The sequence below is a fragment of the Anarhichas minor genome, unplaced genomic scaffold (assembly GCF_050575085.1).
Source record: "Anarhichas minor isolate MPS153535 unplaced genomic scaffold, ASM5057508v1 ptg000030l, whole genome shotgun sequence".
Taxonomy (NCBI): Eukaryota; Metazoa; Chordata; class Actinopteri; order Perciformes; family Anarhichadidae; genus Anarhichas; species Anarhichas minor.
The window spans coordinates 9675988-9695842 of record NW_027466476.1 but is presented as its reverse complement, the minus strand read 5'-3'; the positions used below and the strand labels follow the sequence as shown (position 1 = coordinate 9695842).

At 38.1% G+C, this 19855-nt stretch overlaps 4 protein-coding genes across 4 annotated transcripts; all 4 read right to left on the bottom strand.

Annotated features, from left to right (window-relative positions):
• Positions 1 to 872: 872 nt before the first annotated feature.
• On the bottom strand, positions 873 to 3257 carry LOC142964335 (nuclear factor 7, brain-like). The gene has a single exon (XM_076104613.1). It carries the CDS (start codon positions 3109 to 3111, stop codon positions 1687 to 1689), a length of 1425 nt encoding a protein of 474 aa, XP_075960728.1. The 5' UTR covers positions 3112 to 3257; the 3' UTR covers positions 873 to 1686.
• A 3500-nt stretch (positions 3258 to 6757) lies between these two features.
• Positions 6758 to 9405, bottom strand: LOC142964175 (nuclear factor 7, brain-like). The gene has a single exon (XM_076104384.1). The coding sequence runs from the start codon at positions 9253 to 9255 to the stop codon at positions 7828 to 7830; it is 1428 nt and encodes a 475-aa protein (XP_075960499.1). The 5' UTR covers positions 9256 to 9405; the 3' UTR covers positions 6758 to 7827.
• Positions 9406 to 11617: 2212 nt separating this feature from the next.
• On the bottom strand, positions 11618 to 14024 carry LOC142964177 (nuclear factor 7, brain-like). The gene has a single exon (XM_076104386.1). The coding sequence runs from the start codon at positions 13858 to 13860 to the stop codon at positions 12433 to 12435; it is 1428 nt and encodes a 475-aa protein (XP_075960501.1). The 5' UTR covers positions 13861 to 14024; the 3' UTR covers positions 11618 to 12432.
• Positions 14025 to 16248: 2224 nt separating this feature from the next.
• Positions 16249 to 18673, bottom strand: LOC142964176 (nuclear factor 7, brain-like). Its single transcript, XM_076104385.1, has one exon. It carries the CDS (start codon positions 18509 to 18511, stop codon positions 17084 to 17086), a length of 1428 nt encoding a protein of 475 aa, XP_075960500.1. The 5' UTR covers positions 18512 to 18673; the 3' UTR covers positions 16249 to 17083.
• Between the last annotated feature and the right edge of the window lie 1182 nt (positions 18674 to 19855).

The following is a 19855-nucleotide window of genomic DNA, read 5'->3' as shown; positions in this document are numbered from 1 at the left end:
AGCTCAAAGAGAGAAGGAGCTCCAGCAGGGGGCGCAGTCACACAGAGTAAAGCACAAACACACACAGACGGACGGCACATTGATGCTTCTGATGCAGCTGCACAACAAGTTGACTTTAGTGTCAAATCTGACAGACAATGCAGTCAGAGACAACAGCAGTTGATAAACCTCTGATACATCCTGATTGTGTATGAATGATCAAAGCTGACATGATGGTAGAAGATGATTCATTGTGCAGCCCTACATATAAACTACAATAACAGTCCTTCTCTGGTGTCTGGAGGTCACTGAGAGCTCTGCTGCCTTCAGCTGTTTAGTCAGATGAAGCATTACTGAGATCAACTGGAGCCACCGTGTTCACTCTGAACCTCCGCCATCTTCTTCCTCCAGACAGCGACTACGCTGCACTGACAACACTGAGTTGTCTTCTCTTGGTCGTCCTCTCTTTCTCCCGTTCCCTCTGTTTCAGACCTTATTCAATCATTTCTCTGCAGTTGGCTCTTTCTAGTTTCCCTTTGTCTCTTTTTGTCTCTTTGGGTTTCTTCTGTATGATAATATTAATCGTCCAGTTCTCTGATTCTTCAGATTATTGCTCTGTTCTCTTACGTGCTACACGTGTTTCTATGACTTCAAGAAAATGTGTTACGGTGTTATCAATAAAATGATCATTGAAATAGAAAAGTGAATCAGTTTCTGTGTTTGCAAACACATCAAACTGCAGCACAGCTTTGTATTGATAGAAGTCACTCATTCATGTTTTTGACCACAATATTTGCTGACAAGGTAGAAAACATGCAATTTAATAACTCATATTGTTGCCAATACCAACAATCATTAAAATAATTCATCAAGGAAACAATCTACACATCTGCTCAAATTTGAGTATTTGCTGTTTTTATTTGGCATTTTTCACAATTTTCTGATATTTAATGATTAAAAACATCAACAGATTAATTGATAATAGAAACAGATTTTAGCAGCAGCACTAATACACACAGTCTTAAAGTCAATGTCACATTTTATAAAAATGTTGAGCTTTTCTAATTTGGACTCAAACAATGAAGAAGTATAAACATTATGAAGCAATTTCTGCAGAAGTTTCTACATTTAAAGAAACAAAAATGGAGGAAAGAGACTGAGTTTAATCATATGGATAAAATTGATATAATATAAAATATGTGAACAGTCACATATAGTGAATAACAGGTTAATTATTACATCAACATTCACTGTTTGGTCCATTCTGAACAATACAAATGTAATTTTTTTTAAAGGAATTATTTATTCATCTGAATGATTTTATATGATTGCATTTTGAGAAAATTATTTACTGAAACAAAGATTTCATGACTAAAAGTAAAATGTAAAAAATAAAAAAGGGAACATAATAAAGTTAAAGACTATTTGAAAAATAAATGTAAAAGAAGGAAATTTAAACTTGTTGCTCATTCTTAGGAATAAAAACAAATCGAAAATAAAATGATCACATGAAATCTACTGGTCTCAGTTCTTTCAGCATATTTACATCACAAACATGTTATTTACTCAAATCTTATGTTTCTTTAACTCGACATGTTCTTCATGTATTATCAAATTAAAGAACTAACTGGAATTGTCTGTTATTAACAAAACCACCACCATTATAAAAATAATAAATCACTGAGACCTCACCACCCTCCCTGAACATCACAGAGAAATATCAGTTTGACAGATTTTGATATCAGCAGTTTTAGCATCACCAGCTTCTTCAATACAGAACCATGGGAAGAGTTTCTCAGTGAAAGTGTCTCTGTGAGTGTAGATGCGAGTCATGTCTTCAGGGTCGTAGAAGGACACGTCCCCCATGTCATAGTCCAGCTGGACTCTGATCCTCTGGAGACTCTTCTTCACTCTGACAGTCTGACTAACAACATCAGTGTATTTTCCACTACGATGAGTTAAACACCAGACTCCATAATCTGGTGAAACATTTAACACTCCCTTCCTGTCAACTGACTCTTTAATCAAACCTACATTCCACTCAGGATGGTCTCCCACCTCCACCTCCCAGCTGTGTTTCCCTGAGCTGAAGCCCTCAGAGCCCAGAACAATGGCATGCTTAGTGAATCTCTCTGGATTGTCAGGAAGCTTCTGGTTTGTGTCTCCATATCTCCCACTGGTCAGATCATTAGACAGATAGAGAATGGGGTGTGCAGTGTTTGGGTCCAGAATGACAGGACTGAATTGGACCTTGTCCTTCATCTTCTCCCAGACTCTGAAGGAGAGGTTGCCCAGGTGTTTGGCCACATCTATCAGCGCTCCTGAGACCAGCTGTGGATCTGACAGTGAGCTCTGGACTCTGGCTCTGGTCTGAGTGGCTTTATAACTGCTGAGGAATGACACATTGTGTTTCTGCAGGTCTTCTTCAACAGCAGAGATGCTGTCTGACAGAGAGGAGATCTGCTCCTGAATCATCTTCATCTCTCTGCTGATAGTCTTCCCCTTCTGCTCCTCTTCCTCCCTCAGAGCTGCCAGTCTGGACTCCTCTTCCTCTTTCAGGACCTGGTGGAGCTTGTTGAACTCTGCTCTGATCTGCCTCTCTGTGGACAACAGCTGCTTCTTGGAGTGTTCAATCATTTCATTGTATGTTTTCTCCACTTGTTTGTGTTTGTCCCTCTTGTCCTGCAGAGACACTAAGTCAGATCTCAGCTGGTCCTTCAGGTCACTGACTGCTTGTTCTATAGGAACCACCTTGTGACTCTGGTGGAGAGAAAACTCACAGACAGAACACACAGCTTTCTGCTCGTCCTCACAGAACAGTTGAGTCTCTTCTCCATGTTTACACACCACCTCCACCTTCTTCTCTCCTTTTTCTGTCTCAGATGATCCAGTTTTCTGTCTCTCAGCAAACGAGTCAGACAGTTCCTTCAGTGGAAAGTTTACAGGTAAAAGGTCCTTTGAGGATTTTCTTTTACAAATGGGACAGTTTTTGTTTTCAGCTTGTTTCCAGAATAGTTGCAGGCAGCTTGAACAGAAGCTGTGGTTGCAGCTCAGAGACACAGGATCTCTGAACGTCTCTGAACAAACATGGCAGTTCAGGTAACCTTCAAGAAGAGCGGTTTTCTCAGCCATTTGCTCTGATATGTGAATATCTTTAAACAGCAAGACTCACCAAATCTGTGTCCCTTTAAATTACAGATTACAATCCTTCTGATTTAATGTTTATAGTAGAGATACTCCTCCCTGTAATGGCGTCTCTCAGCTCCGTTCAGCAACGTAGAAACCAGCTTTAAGTTTCACTTTCTATCCTCACATTTCATTTCATTACCAGCAGATGGTGATGTTTTGTTGATTATCAGATTTTACAGCAACTTTCCACAACAAGTGCCTGAGAATTGTTACTTTAAAAAAAAAATTATTTTAAAGTGGAGAAAAACAAAATCAACATAATAAAATGGAGTGACACTGCAACATTTTCTGACTACAGAAATATTTTAAAACACATTTCATGATTCAGTTTAACTTGTTTTAGGAAATAATCACGACATCAAATCATGTGTTTTACAACCAGTGTTCAATTAAATGACAATGTCTTTTTCCAACACAGTGAGAAATACTGTAAAGTCTTTTATTGTTGCAAAACATTTCCTCTTAAAATACACAAGCACATGAAAGAACATGAAATATTTACATATGCATGTGAAAAATAAAACTTAAATAATCGGATAGAAATATTTAACTTTTTAGTATTTAGTTCACTGGATCATGCAAAATCATAGTTTTAATGTACTATATCACATTGATGCAAATAATCTGTAAATAAATACAATATTGTGATAAAGAAGGAAGATCTTCAACATTGACCACAATGACCTGATACAACCACACAACCTGTTCTAAAGAGAGAGCTCAGTGTAAACAGAGAGGACATGTTGTAGTTTCAGACTATGTACTGAACAACTCTAATTATTTAATTTCAAATAAAATGTATTTAATGTAAACAAATAGATTTGCAATAAATATAATACAGAAATGTAAACAAACAGTAAATGTACTGATACAGCACTTATTTAAAAACTGTTTAAAAGTCCTCCATTTGAAACAAGAAGTTTGGCTGTAAGTTAACAATTACTTTCATTATTGATTATTTTCTTCTTCTAAAATATCAGAAAACAAAGATATTCAGTTCCTCAGAGTGAAAGGTGACGTCTTCAAATGTCTTGTTTTGTCTCAACAGTCCACAACCCCCAAATATTCAGTGAACATTGATATAAAACAGAGAAAAGCATTAAATCCTCTCACAGAAGGAGGAACAACTGGTGTTCTCGACCTTTCTCTGTCTGTTCTCTCAGCTTTATAACTGCATATAAATCATTTAGTCTCAAGATGATACGAAGAAGATGATCAGCATGATGATGTTAGTGACTGTGGCGCTATGAGGATGTTGACAGTGTTGATGATGATGATGATGAAGATGACCTCATGCTTTTCTATGGGGCTCCGTGTTGTCAGTGCAGAACATCTGCCTCACGTAGCTGAGAGAACACGAGGAGCGCTCGTTGACCATCAGCACCAAGAGTGACTGGTGCTTCACTGAGCCTGCATGTCACTTTGAGGAGCAGCACTCGAGTTACCAGCACAGGTAACTTTCAAGAAGAACTCTTTCAGCCATTTGTCTTGGTAGCTTAGTTATCTTTCAATAACAAGACTCACCAAGTTACTGTTTCATCTCTTCACTGTTTCAAAACTCCAAACGTGTGTTTTCCAGCAGAGATCTCACACCCTGTAATGGCGTCTGAGCTCTGTTCAACAATGTCAAAATCCCGAAAAAAGGACAAGGCCATGAAGGATAAGTTGATGCCAACAGGTGTGTTTTAAATGCTGGCACTGATTAGGAATTGGTTGTGGGAGGAGCCAGCCTGAGGGCTGCTTTCACAACCCTCCACCCTATTCTTCATTCTCTGGGGAGCATTCCACCACATGTAGGTTCAGTGTTAATCTGTATCTTGTACAAGTGAGTTTTGACGATGACGGTACAGCAGCACAAAATAAACGTGGGCCTCTAAAGAACTGAAAAGACTCATGTCTGAGATATAATCTAATCTGAATAACGTCTCTGAGATGATTTGACTAACTTGGTGGCTGATGAAGCAGCAACAACATCAAGAGCCACAGCAGTGATGGATGTGTGAGCTACTCTGGACAAACAGGACGTCAGACAAACACAACGAGGTTTCTGTGAAGGATCTGTGTGAAAAGAAGAATCCATCAGAAAGTGCTAAGAGGTGCTGCTATTGATCAACCTGTGCAGCAAAGAACAACATGGACTTTGTCTCCATCTTGTGACGTTTACAGGAAGTAAAATGTGTCCGTGCCATCACATCCTGTACACATGCTGCACATTCTATAATGTTGATGACATTGAGCACATGTGAGCATGTTGTCCCTGAGAAGTGGATTCAGTAGGTCAGTGGTTTTCAATATTTGAAAAGAAAAAATTCAGACTCTGAACTGGGCCCTGGACAAAATTCTAACCTTGATGAAAAGCCTCGTATGAGTGGTGTTCAAAAGACAGAAAAAACGTTGAGCTCGATGCAATACAGCGAAAGTTATCTGTCGTTTGGATTTACCTTCACCGGGGATCCGACTGCACCGACTCCGTTAAGCTTGGTGTTTGGGGAAAAGCTGTCCAACAGATCCATGGTCCTAAGCGAGCTTAAACGTCATCTCTAAACAAAACACCCGTCAATATGCAGTATTATGCTACAATGTGTCATTTTGTAACTTTTTTGGTTGTTGGTGTGCCACGGGATCTTTTTAATGTAAAAAACGTACCACGGCTCAGAAAAGGTTGAAGAACACTGTGGTACTTTGCTACTATACTCTTAAATACTGCACCAATGTGTGTTCTAAACATTTAGCATTTATTAGTCATATTTACAGTATAATTTGTTCAAGGTTGCCTTTTGCAACACATTGTGATTGTTGCACCATTTTCACATATTTATCCTGCACCATGTTTAGCCAATAGAGAGCAGCAGAAGCCAGCTGATGCTACATTTATTCACCACTTCATTGGTGGAATGTAACAAAGTGCATTTACTCAAGTACTCTACATGAGTACATATGCAAAGTACTTGTCATTTGCTTGAATATTCCAATTTCATGTAACTTTATGTTTGTGCTCCACGACATCTCAGAGACCAATATTGTACCTTTTACTCCACCACATTTATCTGACAACTTTAGTTACTTTTCAGATTACAGTCTTCGTCGCCTTCCTGTCCAGTTAAAACTACGTATCTCCAGAAGTGGTGACAATACTTATACGTGAGTACAGTTTTGAATGCAGGACTTTTACTGGAGTATTTTCACAGTTCGTGTTAGTACTTTTACTCCTGTAAAGGATCTGAATACTTCCTTCACCAACTGCACCACTCTACCATATCTACAGTACGTTGATGTCAAAAGACCAGAACATTACAGCTTTGATATTCCTCATTACACATATGTATTATCATTTGTATTGTGTATTTCCAGATATCATTCCACATGTTCTTCTGGAGCTGGAATAAAGTCCTGCACAGTGTTGTTGTAAAAGACTGATATTCATGTCTTCATCAGGAACAGACAGGAATATGTACCTGCAGCACACCAGTGTTGGTGTCCACAGTGTCCCTCACCTCTTGTATGTTCTTCTACATTTCACTAAACAGGTGAGAGCAGTTTTTCACGAACACCAACAGAAAATGAAGGAATGAGAGAAGAAACATGGAAATGAGAATAAAGTGTTTTATTTAGTAGCAGTCTGTATTCACAACATCTGAATTTAATTTAAGATGCTACAGTTACACAAAAAACAGGCAAGTGATGAATCATTCTGTTTGTGTGTCTGATTTCTGAGATAATTAAATAAACAATATCTAAATGAAGCATCTTATCAAGAGGCACAGTCACTTGTGATCGTCTGCTAGATACCCTGAGGACAGATAGAAATCTTCTGAAGGATAAGAAATAGAGACATGTTCTACCAAACCCTGAACAAATATAAGATTTTTTTTGAAACTGTGCAGGAAACAATAATATGTGTATAAAAAAGTGAAAACTAAAATTATCAAAATTCTCACCAGCCTGGAACAGAAATGTGTACTTTGTCTCCAACTTGTGGAACTAAACAGAATACAATTAAACCCGTACATCAACAGCATCAAATGTGTATTTGATATGTTGAATCTTACAACATTTGTTCAAAAGGATATGAAATCAATACAACATTATTCTGCATCATCAGTGCTAAACTCTCGTTTGCAAATAAAACAACTGAAGGAACCGAACCATTTATTCATGAAAGTAACCAGTTTACTATAAAACACAATAAAGTCATTGTTTAACGTCAAAGATAAACAAGGTAAGATGAGGCTTCATGTGGTCACGTGATTTAAAATTATAGCCGTTTTAATGTAAACTTCAAGTTGTTGCTAATTGGGGGAAAAAGTATCTTTCAAAATAAAACGATCACAGTAAATCTACTCGTCTGTTCTTGTAGGATATTTACACCACAAACACCATTTTGAAAATAATGCCTCACACACCTAGTTCTGCTTTAGTTTCTCATTCTGTGCTTCGAAAATATATTTATATTATACAACAACCAATGAATGTGTCCTTTCGTGTTATTTGCTGAAAGAGATCAAATCGTATTTTTCTTTAACCTTAATCTCTACATTTTTTCTTGTGTACTTTCAAATTACAGGATTCTCACCTCAATAGTCTGTAATAAAGAAAAAAAAACACCACCATTATAAAAATCCTGATAAATCACTGAGACCTCACCACCCTCCCTGAACATCACAGAGAAATATCAGTTTGACAGATTTTGATGTCAGTAGTTTTATCATCACCAGACTTTCCAATACTGAAATATGGGAAGAGTTTCTCAGTGAAAGTGTCTCTGTGAGTGCAGATGTGAGTCATGTCTTCAGGGTCGTAGAAGGACACGTTCCCCATGTCATAGTCCAGCTGGACTCTGATCCTCTGGAGACTCTTCTTCACTGTGACAGTCTGACCATCTCCATCAGTGTATTTTCCTTTGAGATGACTTAAACACCAGATTCCACATTTGTTTGAAGCAACTATCTTTCCCTTCCTGTCAACTGACTCTTTAGCCAAACCTACATTCCAGTGAGGATGGTCTCCCACCTCCACCTCCCAGCTGTGTTTCCCTGAGCTGAAGCCCTCAGAGCCCAGAACAATGACATACTTAGTGAATCTCTCTGGATTGTCAGGAATCTTCTGGTCTGTGTCTTCATGTCTCACACTGGTCAGATCATCAGACAGATAGAGCCAGCGGTTTGCAGTGTTTGGGTCCAGAATGACAGGACTGAAGTGGACCTTGTCCTTCATCTTCTCCCAGACTCTGAAGGACAGGTTGCCCAGGTGTTTGGCCACATCTATCAGCGCTCCTGAGACCAGCTGTGGATCTGACAGTGAGCTCTGGACTCTGGCTCTGGTCTGAGTGGGTTTATAACTGCTGAGGAATGACACGTTGTGTTTCTGCAGGTCTTCTTCAACAGCAGAGATGCTGTCTGACAGAGAGGAGATCTGCTCCTGAATCATCTTCATCTCTCTGCTGATAGTCTTCCCCTTCTGCTCCTCTTCCTCCCTCAGAGCTGCCAGTCTGGACTCCTCTTCCTCTTTCAGGACCTGGTGGAGCTTGTTGAACTCTGCTCTGATCTGCCTCTCTGTGGACAACAGCTGCTTCTTGGAGTGTTCAATCATTTTATTGTATGTTTCCTCCACTTGTTTGTGTTTGTCCCTCTTGTCCTGCAGAGACTCTAAGTCAGATCTCAGCTGGTCCTTCAGGTCACTGACTGCTTGTTCTATAGGAACCACCTTGTGACTCTGGTGGAGAGAAAACTCACAGACAGGACACACAGCTTTCTGCTCGTCCTCACAGAACCAATAAGGAACTTCTGGATGTTTATCACACACGACCTCTTCTTTCTGCTTTTCTTGTTCCGTCTCAGGTGATCCATTATTCTGTCTCTCAGCAAACGAGTCAGCCAGTCCCTTCAGTGTTAAGTTCACTGCTGGTTCATCCGTTGAGGACTTTGTTTTACAAATGGGACAGTTTTTAGTTTTATCTTGTTTCCAGAATAGTTGCAGGCAGCTTGAACAGAAGCTGTGGTTGCAGCTCAGAGACACAGGATCTCTGAACGTCTCTGAACAAACATGGCAGTTCAGGAAACCTTCAAGAAGAACTATTTTCTCAGCCATTTGCTCTGATATGTGAATATCTTTAAACAGCAAGACTCACCAAATCTGTGTCCCTTTAAATTACAGATTACAATCCTTCTGATTTAATGTTTATAGTAGAGATACTCCTCCCTGTAATGGCGTCTCTCAGCTCCGTTCAGCAACGTAGAAACCAGCTTTAAGTTTCACTTTCTATCCTCACATTTCATTTCTTTACCAGCAGATGGTGATGTTTTGTTGATTAGCAGATTTTACAGCAACTTTCCACAACAAGTGCCTGAGAATTGTTACTTGTGAAAAAATATTTATTTTAAAGTGGAGAAAAACTAAATCAACATAATAAAATGGAGTGACATTGCAACATTTTCTGACTACAGAAATATTTTAAAACACATTTCATGATTCAGTTTAACTTGTTTTAGGAAATAATCACGACATCAAATCATGTGTTTTACAACCAGTGTTCAATTAAATGACAATGTCTTTTTCCAACACAGTGAGAAATACTGTAAAGTCTTTTATTGTTGCAAAACATTTCCTATTAAAATACATAAGCACATGAAAGAACAGGAAATATTTACATATGCATATGAAAAATAAAACTTAAATAATCGGATAGAAATGTTTAACTTTTTAGTATTTAGTTCACTGGATCATGCAAAATCATAATTTTAATGTACTATATCACATTGAAGCAAAGAATCTGTAAATAAATACAATATTGTGATAAAGAAGGAAGATCTTCAACATTGACCACAATGACCTGATACAACCACACAACCTGTTCTAAAGAGAGAGCTCAGTGTAAACAGAGAGGACATGTTGTAGTCTCAGACTATGTACAGAACAACTCTAATTATTTAATTTCAAATCAAATGTATTTAATGTAAACGAATAGATTTGCAATAAATATAATATAGAAATGTAAACAAACAGTAAATGTACTGATACAGCACTTATTTAAAAACTGTTTACAAAGTCCTCTATTTGAAACAAGAAGTTTGGCTGTAAGTTAACAATTGCTTTCATTATTGATTATTTCCTTCTTCTAAAATATCAGAAAACAAAGATATTCAGTTCCTCAGAGTGAAAGGTGACGTCTTCAAATGTCTTGTTTTGTCTCAACAGTCCACAACCCCCAAATATTCAGTGAACATTGATATAAAACAGAGAAAAGCATTAAATCCTCTCACAGGAGGAGGAACAACTGGTGTTCTCGACCTTTCTCTGTCTGTTCTCTCAGCTTTATAACTGCATATAAATCATTTAGTCTCAAGATGATACAAAGAAGATGATCAGGATGATGATGTTAGTGACAGTGTTGATGATGATGAAGATGACCTCTCATGCTCTTCTATGGGGCTCCGTGTTGTCAGTGCAGAACATCTCACATAGCTGAGAGAACACGAGGAGCGCTCGTTGACCATCAGCACCAAGAGTGACTGGTGCTTCACTGAGCCTGCATGTCACTTTGAGGAGCAGCACTCGAGTCCAACTGAGCGATTCGAGGCAGCTCAAAGAGAGAAGGAGCTCCAGCAGGGGGCGCAGTCACACAGAGTAAAGCACAAACACACACAGACGGACGGCACATTGATGCTTCTGATGCAGCTGCACAACAAGTTGACTTTAGTGTCAAATCTGACAGACAATGCAGTCAGAGACAACAGCAGTTGATAAACCTCTGATACATCCTGATTGTGTATGAATGATCAAAGCTGACATGATGGTAGAAGATGATTCATTGTGCAGCCCTACATATAAACTACAATAACAGTCCTTCTCTGGTGTCTGGAGGTCACTGAGAGCTCTGCTGCCTTCAGCTGTTTAGTCAGATGAAGCATTACTGAGATCAACTGGAGCCACCGTGTTCACTCTGAACCTCCGCCATCTTCTTCCTCCAGACAGCGACTACGCTGCACTGACAACACTGAGTTGTCTTCTCTTGGTCGTCCTCTCTTTCTCCCGTTCCCTCTGTTTCAGACCTTATTCAATCATTTCTCTGCAGTTGGCTCTTTCTAGTTTCCCTTTGTCTCTTTTTGTCTCTTTGGGTTTCTTCTGTATGATAATATTAATCGTCCAGTTCTCTGATTCTTCAGATTATTGCTCTGTTCTCTTACGTGCTACACGTGTTTCTATGACTTCAAGAAAATGTGTTACGGTGTTATCAATAAAATGATCATTGAAATAGAAAAGTGAATCAGTTTCTGTGTTTGCAAACACATCAAACTGCAGCACAGCTTTGTATTGATAGAAGTCACTCATTCATGTTTTTGACCACAATATTTGCTGACAAGGTAGAAAACATGCAATTTAATAACTCATATTGTTGCCAATAGCAACAATCATTAAAATAATTCATCAAGGAAACAATCTACACATCTGCTCAAATTTGAGTATTTGCTGTTTTTATTTGGCATTTTTCACAATCTTCTGATATTTAATGATTAAAAACATCAACAGATTAATTGATAACAGAAACAGATTTTAGCAGCAGCACTAATACACACAGTCTTAAAGTCAATGTCACATTTTATAAAAATGTTGAGCTTTTCTAATTTGGACTCAAACAATGAAGAAGTATAAACATTATGAAGCAATTTCTGCAGACGTTTCTACATTTAAAGAAACAAAAATGGAGGAAAGAGACTGAGTTTAATCATATAGATAAAATTGATATAATATAAAATATGTGAACAGTCACATATAGTGAATAACAGGTTAATTATTACATCAACATTCACTGTTTGGTCCATTCTGAACAATACAAATGTAATTTTTTTTTAAAGGAATTATTTATTCATCTGAATGATTTTATATGATTGCATTTTGAGAAAATTATTTACTGAAACAAAGATTTCATGACTAAAAGTAAAATGTAAAAAATAAAAAAGGGAACATAATAAAGTTAAAGACTATTTGAAAAATAAATGTAAAAGGAGGAAATTTAAACTTGTTGCTCATTCTTAGGAATAAAAACAAATCGAAAATAAAATGATCACATGAAATCTACTGGTCTCAGTTCTTTCAGCATATTTACATCACAAACATGTTATTTATTCAAATCTTATGTTTCTTTAACTCGACATTTTCTTCATTTATTATCAAATTAAAGAACTAACTGGAATTGTCTGTTATTAACAAAACCACCACCATTATAAAAATAATAAATCACTGAGACCTCACCACCCTCCCTGAACATCACAGAGAAATATCAGTTTGACACATTTTGATATCAGCAGTTTTAGCATCACCAGCTTCTTCAATAATGAACCATGGGAAGAGTTTCTCAGTGAAAGTGTCTCTGAGAGTGTAGATGCGAGTCATGTCTTCAGGGTCGTAGAAGGACACGTCCCCCATGTCATAGTCCAGCTGGACTCTGATCCTCTGGAGACTCTTCTTCACTCTGACAGTCTGACTAGATCCATCAGTGTATTTTCCACTACGATGAGTTAAACACCAGACTCCATATTGTGGTGAAACAAATATCTTTCCCTTCCTGTCAACTGACTCTTTAATCAAACCTACAACCCAGGAAGGATGGTCTCCCACCTCCACCTCCCAGCTGTGTTTCCCTGAGCTGAAGCCCTCAGAGCCCAGAACATCGGCATAATAAGTGTTTCTCTCTGGATTGTCAGGAAGCTTCTGGTCTGTGTCTCCATGTCTCACACTGGTCAGATCATCAGACAGATAGAGAATGGGGTCTGCAGTGTTTGGGTCCAGAATGACAGGACTGAAGTGGACCTTGTCCTTCATCTTCTCCCAGACTCTGAAGGACAGGTTGCCCAGGTGTTTGGCCACATCTATCAGCGCTCCTGAGACCAGCTGTGGATCTGACAGTGAGCTCTGGACTCTGGCTCTGGTCTGAGTGGCTTTATAACTGCTGAGGAATGACACGTTGTGTTTCTGCAGGTCTTCTTCAACAGCAGAGATGCTGTCTGACAGAGAGGAGATCTGCTCCTGAATCATCTTCATCTCTCTGCTGATAGTCTTCCCCTTCTGCTGCTCTTCCTCCCTCAGAGCTGCCAGTCTGGACTCCTCTTCCTCTTTCAGGAACTGGTGGAGCTTGTTGAACTCTGCTCTGATCTGCCTCTCTGTGGACAACAGCTGCTTCTTGGAGTGTTCAATCATTTCATTGTATGTTTCCTCCACTTGTTTGTGTTCGTCCCTCTTGTCCTGCAGAGACTCTAAGTCAGATCTCAGCTGGTCCTTCAGGTCACTGACTGCTTGTTCTATAGGAACCACCTTGTGACTCTGGTGGAGAGAAAACTCACAGACAGGACACACAGCTTTCTGCTCGTCCTCACAGAACCAATAAGGAACTTCTGGATGTTTTTCACACACGACCTCTTCTTTCTGCTTTTCTTGTTCCGTCTCAGGTGATCCATTATTCTGTCTCTCAGCAAATGAGTCAGCCAGTCCCTTCAGTGTTAAGTTCACTGCTGGTTCATCCGTTGAGGACTTTGTTTTACAAATGGGACAGTTTTTAGTTTTAGCTTGTTTCCAGAATTGCTGCAGGCAGCTTGAACAGAAGCTGTGGTTGCAGCTCAGAGACACAGGATCTCTGAACGTCTCTGAACAAACATGGCAGTTCAGGTAACTTTCAACAAGAACTATTTTCTCAGCCATTTGCTCTGATATGTGAATATCTTTAAACAGCAAGACTCACCAAATCTGTGTCTCTTTAAATTACAGATTACAATCCTTCTGATTTAATGTTTATAGTAGAGATACTCCTCCCTGTAATGGCGTCTCTCAGCTCCGTTCAGCAATGTAGAAACCAGCTTTAAGTTTCACTTTCTATCCTCACATTTCATTTCTTTACCAGCAGATGGTGATGTTTTGTTGATTAGCAGATTTTACAGCAACTTTCCACAACAAGTGCCTGAGAATTGTTACTTGTAAAAAAATATTTATTTTAAAGTGGAGAAAAACTAAATCAACATAATAAAATGCAGTGACATTGCAACATTTTCTGACTACAGAAATATTTTAAAACACATTTCATGATTCAGTTTAACTTGTTTTAGGAAATAATCACGACATCAAATCATGTGTTATAGAACCAGTGTTCAATTAAATGACAATGTCTTTTTCCAACACAGTGAGAAATACTGTAAAGTCTTTTATTGTTGCAAAACATTTCCTCTTAAAATACACAAGCACATGAAAGAACATGAAATATTTACATATGCATATGAAAAATAAAACTTAAATAATCGGATAGAAATGTTTAACTTTTTAGTATTTAGTTCACTGGATAATGCAAAATCATAGTTTTAATGTACTATATCACATTGAAGCAAAGAATCTGTAAATAAATACAATATTGTGATAAAGAAGGAAGATCTTCAACATTGACCACAATGACCTGATACAACCACACAACCTGTTCTAAAGAGAGAGCTCAGTGTAAACAGAGAGGACATGTTGTAGTCTCAGACTATGTACAGAACAACTCTAATTATTTCATTTCAAATCAAATGTATTTAATGTAAACAAATAGATTTGCAATAAATATAATATAGAAATGTAAACAAACAGTAAATGTACTGATACAGCACTTATTTAAAAACTGTTTAAAAGTCCTCCATTTGAAACAAGAAGTTTGGCTGTAAGTTAACTAACAATTACTTTCATTATTGATTATTTCCTTCTTATAAAATATCAGAAAACAAAGATATTCAGTTCCTCAGAGTGAAAGGTGACGTCTTCAAATGTCTTGTTTTGTCTCAACAGTCCAAAACCCCCAAATATTCAGTGAACATTGATATAAAACAGAGAAAAGCATTAAATCCTCTCACAGGAGGAGGAACAACTGGTGTTCTCGACCTTTCTCTGTCTGTTCTCTCAGCTTTATAACTGCATATAAATCATTTAGTCTCAAGATGATACAAAGAAGATGATCAGCATGATGATGTTAGTGACTGTGGCGCTATGAGGATGTTCACTGTGTTGATGATGATGAAGATGACCTCTCATGCTCTTCTATGGGGCTCCGTGTTGTCAGTGCAGAACATCTCACATAGCTGAGAGAACACGAGGAGCGCTCATTGACCATCAGCACCAAGAGTGACTGGTGCTTCACTGAGCCTGCATGTCACTTTGAGGAGCAGCACTCGAGTCCAACTGAGCGATTCGAGGCAGCTCAAAGAGAGAAGGAGCTCCAGCAGGGGGCGCAGTCACACAGAGTAAAGCACAAACACACACAGACGGACAGCACATTGATGCTTCTGATGCAGCTGCACAACAAGTTGACTTTAGTGTCAAATCTGACAGACAATGCAGTCAGAGACAACAGCAGTTGATAAACCTCTGATACATCCTGATTGTGTATGAATGATCAAAGCTGACATGATGGTAGAAGATGATTCATTGTGCAGCCCTACATATAAACTACAATAACAGTCCTTCTCTGGTGTCTGGAGGTCACTGAGAGCTCTGCTGCCTTCAGCTGTTTAGTCAGATGAAGCATTACTGAGATCAACTGGAGCCACCGTGTTCACTCTGAACCTCCGCCATCTTCTTCCTCCAGACAGCGACTACGCTGCACTGACAACACTGAGTTGTCTTCTCTTGGTCGTCCTCTCTTTCTCCCGTTCCCTCTGTTTCAGACCTTATTCAATCATTTCTCTGCAGTTGGCTCTTTCTAGTTTCCCTTTGTCTCTTTTTGTCTCTTTGGGTTTCTTCTGTATGATAATATTAATCCTCTAGTTCTCTGATTCTTCAGATTATTGCTCTGTTCTCTTACGTGCTACACGTGTTTCTATGACTTCAAGAAAATGTGTTACGGTGTTATCAATAAAATGATCATTGAAATAGTAAAGTGAATCAGTTTCTGTGTTTGCAAACACATCAAACTGCAGCACAGCTTTGTATTGATAGAAGTCACTCATTCATGTTTTTGACCACAATATTTGCTGACAAGGTAGAAAACATGCAATTTAATAACTCATATTGTTGCCAATACCAACAATCATTAAAATAATTCATCAAGGAAACAATCTACACATCTGCTCAAATTTGAGTATTTGCTGTTTTTATTTGGCATTTTTCACAATTTTCTGATATTTAATGACTAAAAACATCAACAGATTAATTGATAATAGAAACAGATTTTAGCAGCAGCACTAATACACACAACCTTAAAGTCAATGTCACATTTTATAAAAATGTTGAGCTTTTCTAATTTGGACTCAAACAATGAAGAAGTATAAACATTATCAAGCAATTTCTGCAGAATTTTCTGCAGAAATTTGTTCATTTGTTCATTTAAAGAAACAAAAATGGAGGAAAGAGACTGAGTTTAATCATATAGATAAAATTGATATGATATAAAATATGTAAACAGTCACATATAGTGAATAACAGGTTAATTATTACATCAACATTCACTGTTTGGTCCATTCTGAACAATACAAATGTAATTTTTTTTTAAAGGAATTATTTATTCATCTGAATGATTTTATATGATTGCATTTTGGGAAAATTATTTACTGAAACAAAGATTTCATGACTAAAAGTAAAATGTAAAAAATAAAAAAGGGAACATAATAAAGTTAAAGACTATTTGAAAAATAAATGTAAAAGAAGGAAATTTAAACTTGTTGCTCATTCTTAGGAATAAAAACAAATCGAAAATAAAATGATCACATGAAATCTACTGGTCTCAGTTCTTTCAGCATATTTACATCACAAACATGTTATTTACTCAAATCTTATGTTTCTTTAACTCGACATTTTCTTCATGTATTATCAAATTAAAGAACTAACTGGAATTGTCTGTTATTAACAAAACCACCACCATTATAAAAATAATAAATCACTGAGACCTCACCACCCTCCCTGAACATCACAGAGAAATATCAGTTTGACACATTTTGATATCAGCAGTTTTAGCATCACCAGAGTTTACAATACAGAACCATGGGAAGAGTTTCTCAGTGAAAGTGTCTCTGTGAGTGTAGATGCGAGTCATGTCTTCAAGGTCGTAGAAGGACACGTCCCCCATGTCATAGTCCAGCTGGACTCTGATCCTCTGGAGACTCTTCTTCACTCTGACAGTCTGACCAACAACATCAATGTATTTTCCACTACGATGAGTTAAACACCAGACTCCATATTTTGGTGAAACACTTAACTCTCCCTTCCTGTCAACTGACTCTTTAATCAAACCTACAACCCAGTGAGGATGGTCTCCCACCTCCACCTCCCAGCTGTGTTTCCCTGAGCTGAAGCCCTCAGAGCCCAGAACAATGGCATACTTAGTGAATCTCTCTGGATTGTGAGGAAGCTTCTGGTTTGTGTCTCCATTTCTCACACTGGTCAGATCATCAGACAGATAGAGATTGTAGGCTGCAGTGTTTGGGTCCAGAATGACAGGACTGAAGTGGACCTTGTCCTTCATCTTCTCCCAGACTCTGAAGGACAGGTTGCCCAGGTGTTTGGCCACATCTATCAGCGCTCCTGAGACCAGCTGTGGATCTGACAGTGAGCTCTGGACTCTGGCTCTGGTCTGAGTGGCTTTATAACTGCTGAGGAATGACACGTTGTGTTTCTGCAGGTCTTCTTCAACAGCAGAGATGCTGTCTGACAGAGAGGAGATCTGCTCCTGAATCATCTTCATCTCTCTGCTGATAGTCTTCCCCTTCTGCTCCTCTTCCTCCCTCAGAGCTGCCAGTCTGGACTCCTCTTCCTCTTTCAGGAACTGGTGGAGCTTGTTGAACTCTGCTCTGATCTGCCTCTCTGTGGACAACAGCTGCTTCTTGGAGTGTTGAATCATTTCATTGTATGTTTTCTCCACTTGTTTGTGTTTGTGCCTCTTGTCCTGCAGAGACTCTAAGTCAGATCTCAGCTGGTCCTTCAGGTCACTGACTGCTTGTTCTATAGGAACCACCTTGTGATTCTGGTGGAGAGAAAACTCACAGACAGAACACACAGCTTTCTGCTCGTCCTCACAGAACAGTTGAGTCTCTTCTCCATGTTTACTACACACCACCTCCACCTTCTTCTCTCCTTTTTCTGTCTCAGGTGATCCAGTTTTCTGTCTCTCAGCAAACGAGTCAGCCAGTCCCTTCAGTGTTAAGTTCACTGCTGGTTCATCCGTTGAGGACTTTGTTTTACAAATGGGACAGTTTTTAGTTTTAGCTTGTTTCCAGAATAGTTGCAGGCAGCTTGAACAGAAGCTGTGGTTGCAGCTCAGAGACACAGGATCTCTGAACGTCTCTGAACAAACATGGCAGTTCAGGAAACCTTCAAGAAGAACTATTTTCTCAGCCATTTGCTCTGATATGTGAATATCGTTAAACAGCAAGACTCACCAAATCTGTGTCCCTTTAAATTACAGATTACAATCCTTCTGATTTAATGTTTATAGTAGAGATACTCCTCCCTGTAATGGCGTCTCTCAGCTCCGTTCAGCAACGTAGAAACCAGCTTTAAGTTTCACTTTCTATCCTCACATTTCATTTCATTACCAGCAGATGGTGATGCTTTGTTGATTAGCAGATTTTACAGCAACTTTCCACATGAAGTGCCTGAGAATTGTTACTTGTGAAAAAATATTTATTTTAAAGTGGAGAAAAACAAAATCAACATAATAAAATGGAGTGACATTGCAACATTTTCTGACTACAGAAATATTTTAAAACACATTTCATGATTCAGTTTAACTTGTTTTAGGAAATAATCACCACATCAAATCATGTGTTTTACAACCAGTGTTCAATTAAATGACAATGTCTTTTTCCAACACAGCGAGAAATACTGTAAAGTCTTTTATTGTTGCAAAACATTTCCTCTTAAAATACACAAGCACATGAAAGAACATGAAATATTTACATATGCATATGAAAAATAAAACTTAAATAATCGGATAGAAATGTTTAACTTTTTAGTATTTAGTTCACTGGATTATGCAAAATCATAGTTTTAATGTACTATATCACATTGATGCAAAATATCTGTAAATAAATACAATATTGTGATAAAGAAGGAAGATCTTCAACATTGACCACAATGACCTGATACAACCACACAACCTGTTCTAAAGAGAGAGCTCAGTGTAAACAGAGAGGACATGTTGTAGTCTCAGACTATGTACAGAACAACTCTAATTATTTCATTTCAAATAAAATGTATTTAATGTAAACAAATAGATTTGCAATAAATATAATACAGAAATGTAAACAAACAGTAAATGTACTGATACAGCACTTATTTAAAAACTGTTTAAAAGTCCTCCATTTGGAACAAGAAGTTTGGCTGTAAGTTAACTAACGATTACTTTCATTATTGATTATTTTCTTCTTATAAAATATCAGAAAACAAAGATATTCAGTTCCTCAGAGTGAAAGGTGACGTCTTCAAATGTCTTGTTTTGTCTCAACAGTCCACAACCCCCAAATATTCAGTGAACATTGATATAAAACAGAGAAAAGCATTAAATCCTCTCACAGGAGGAGGAACAACTGGTGTTCTCGACCTTTCTCTGTCTGTTCTCTCAGCTTTATAACTGCATATAAATCATTTAGTCTCAAGATGATACAAAGAAGATGATCAGGATGATGATGTTAGTGACTGTGGCGCTATGAGGATGTTGACAGTGTTGATGATGATGAAGATG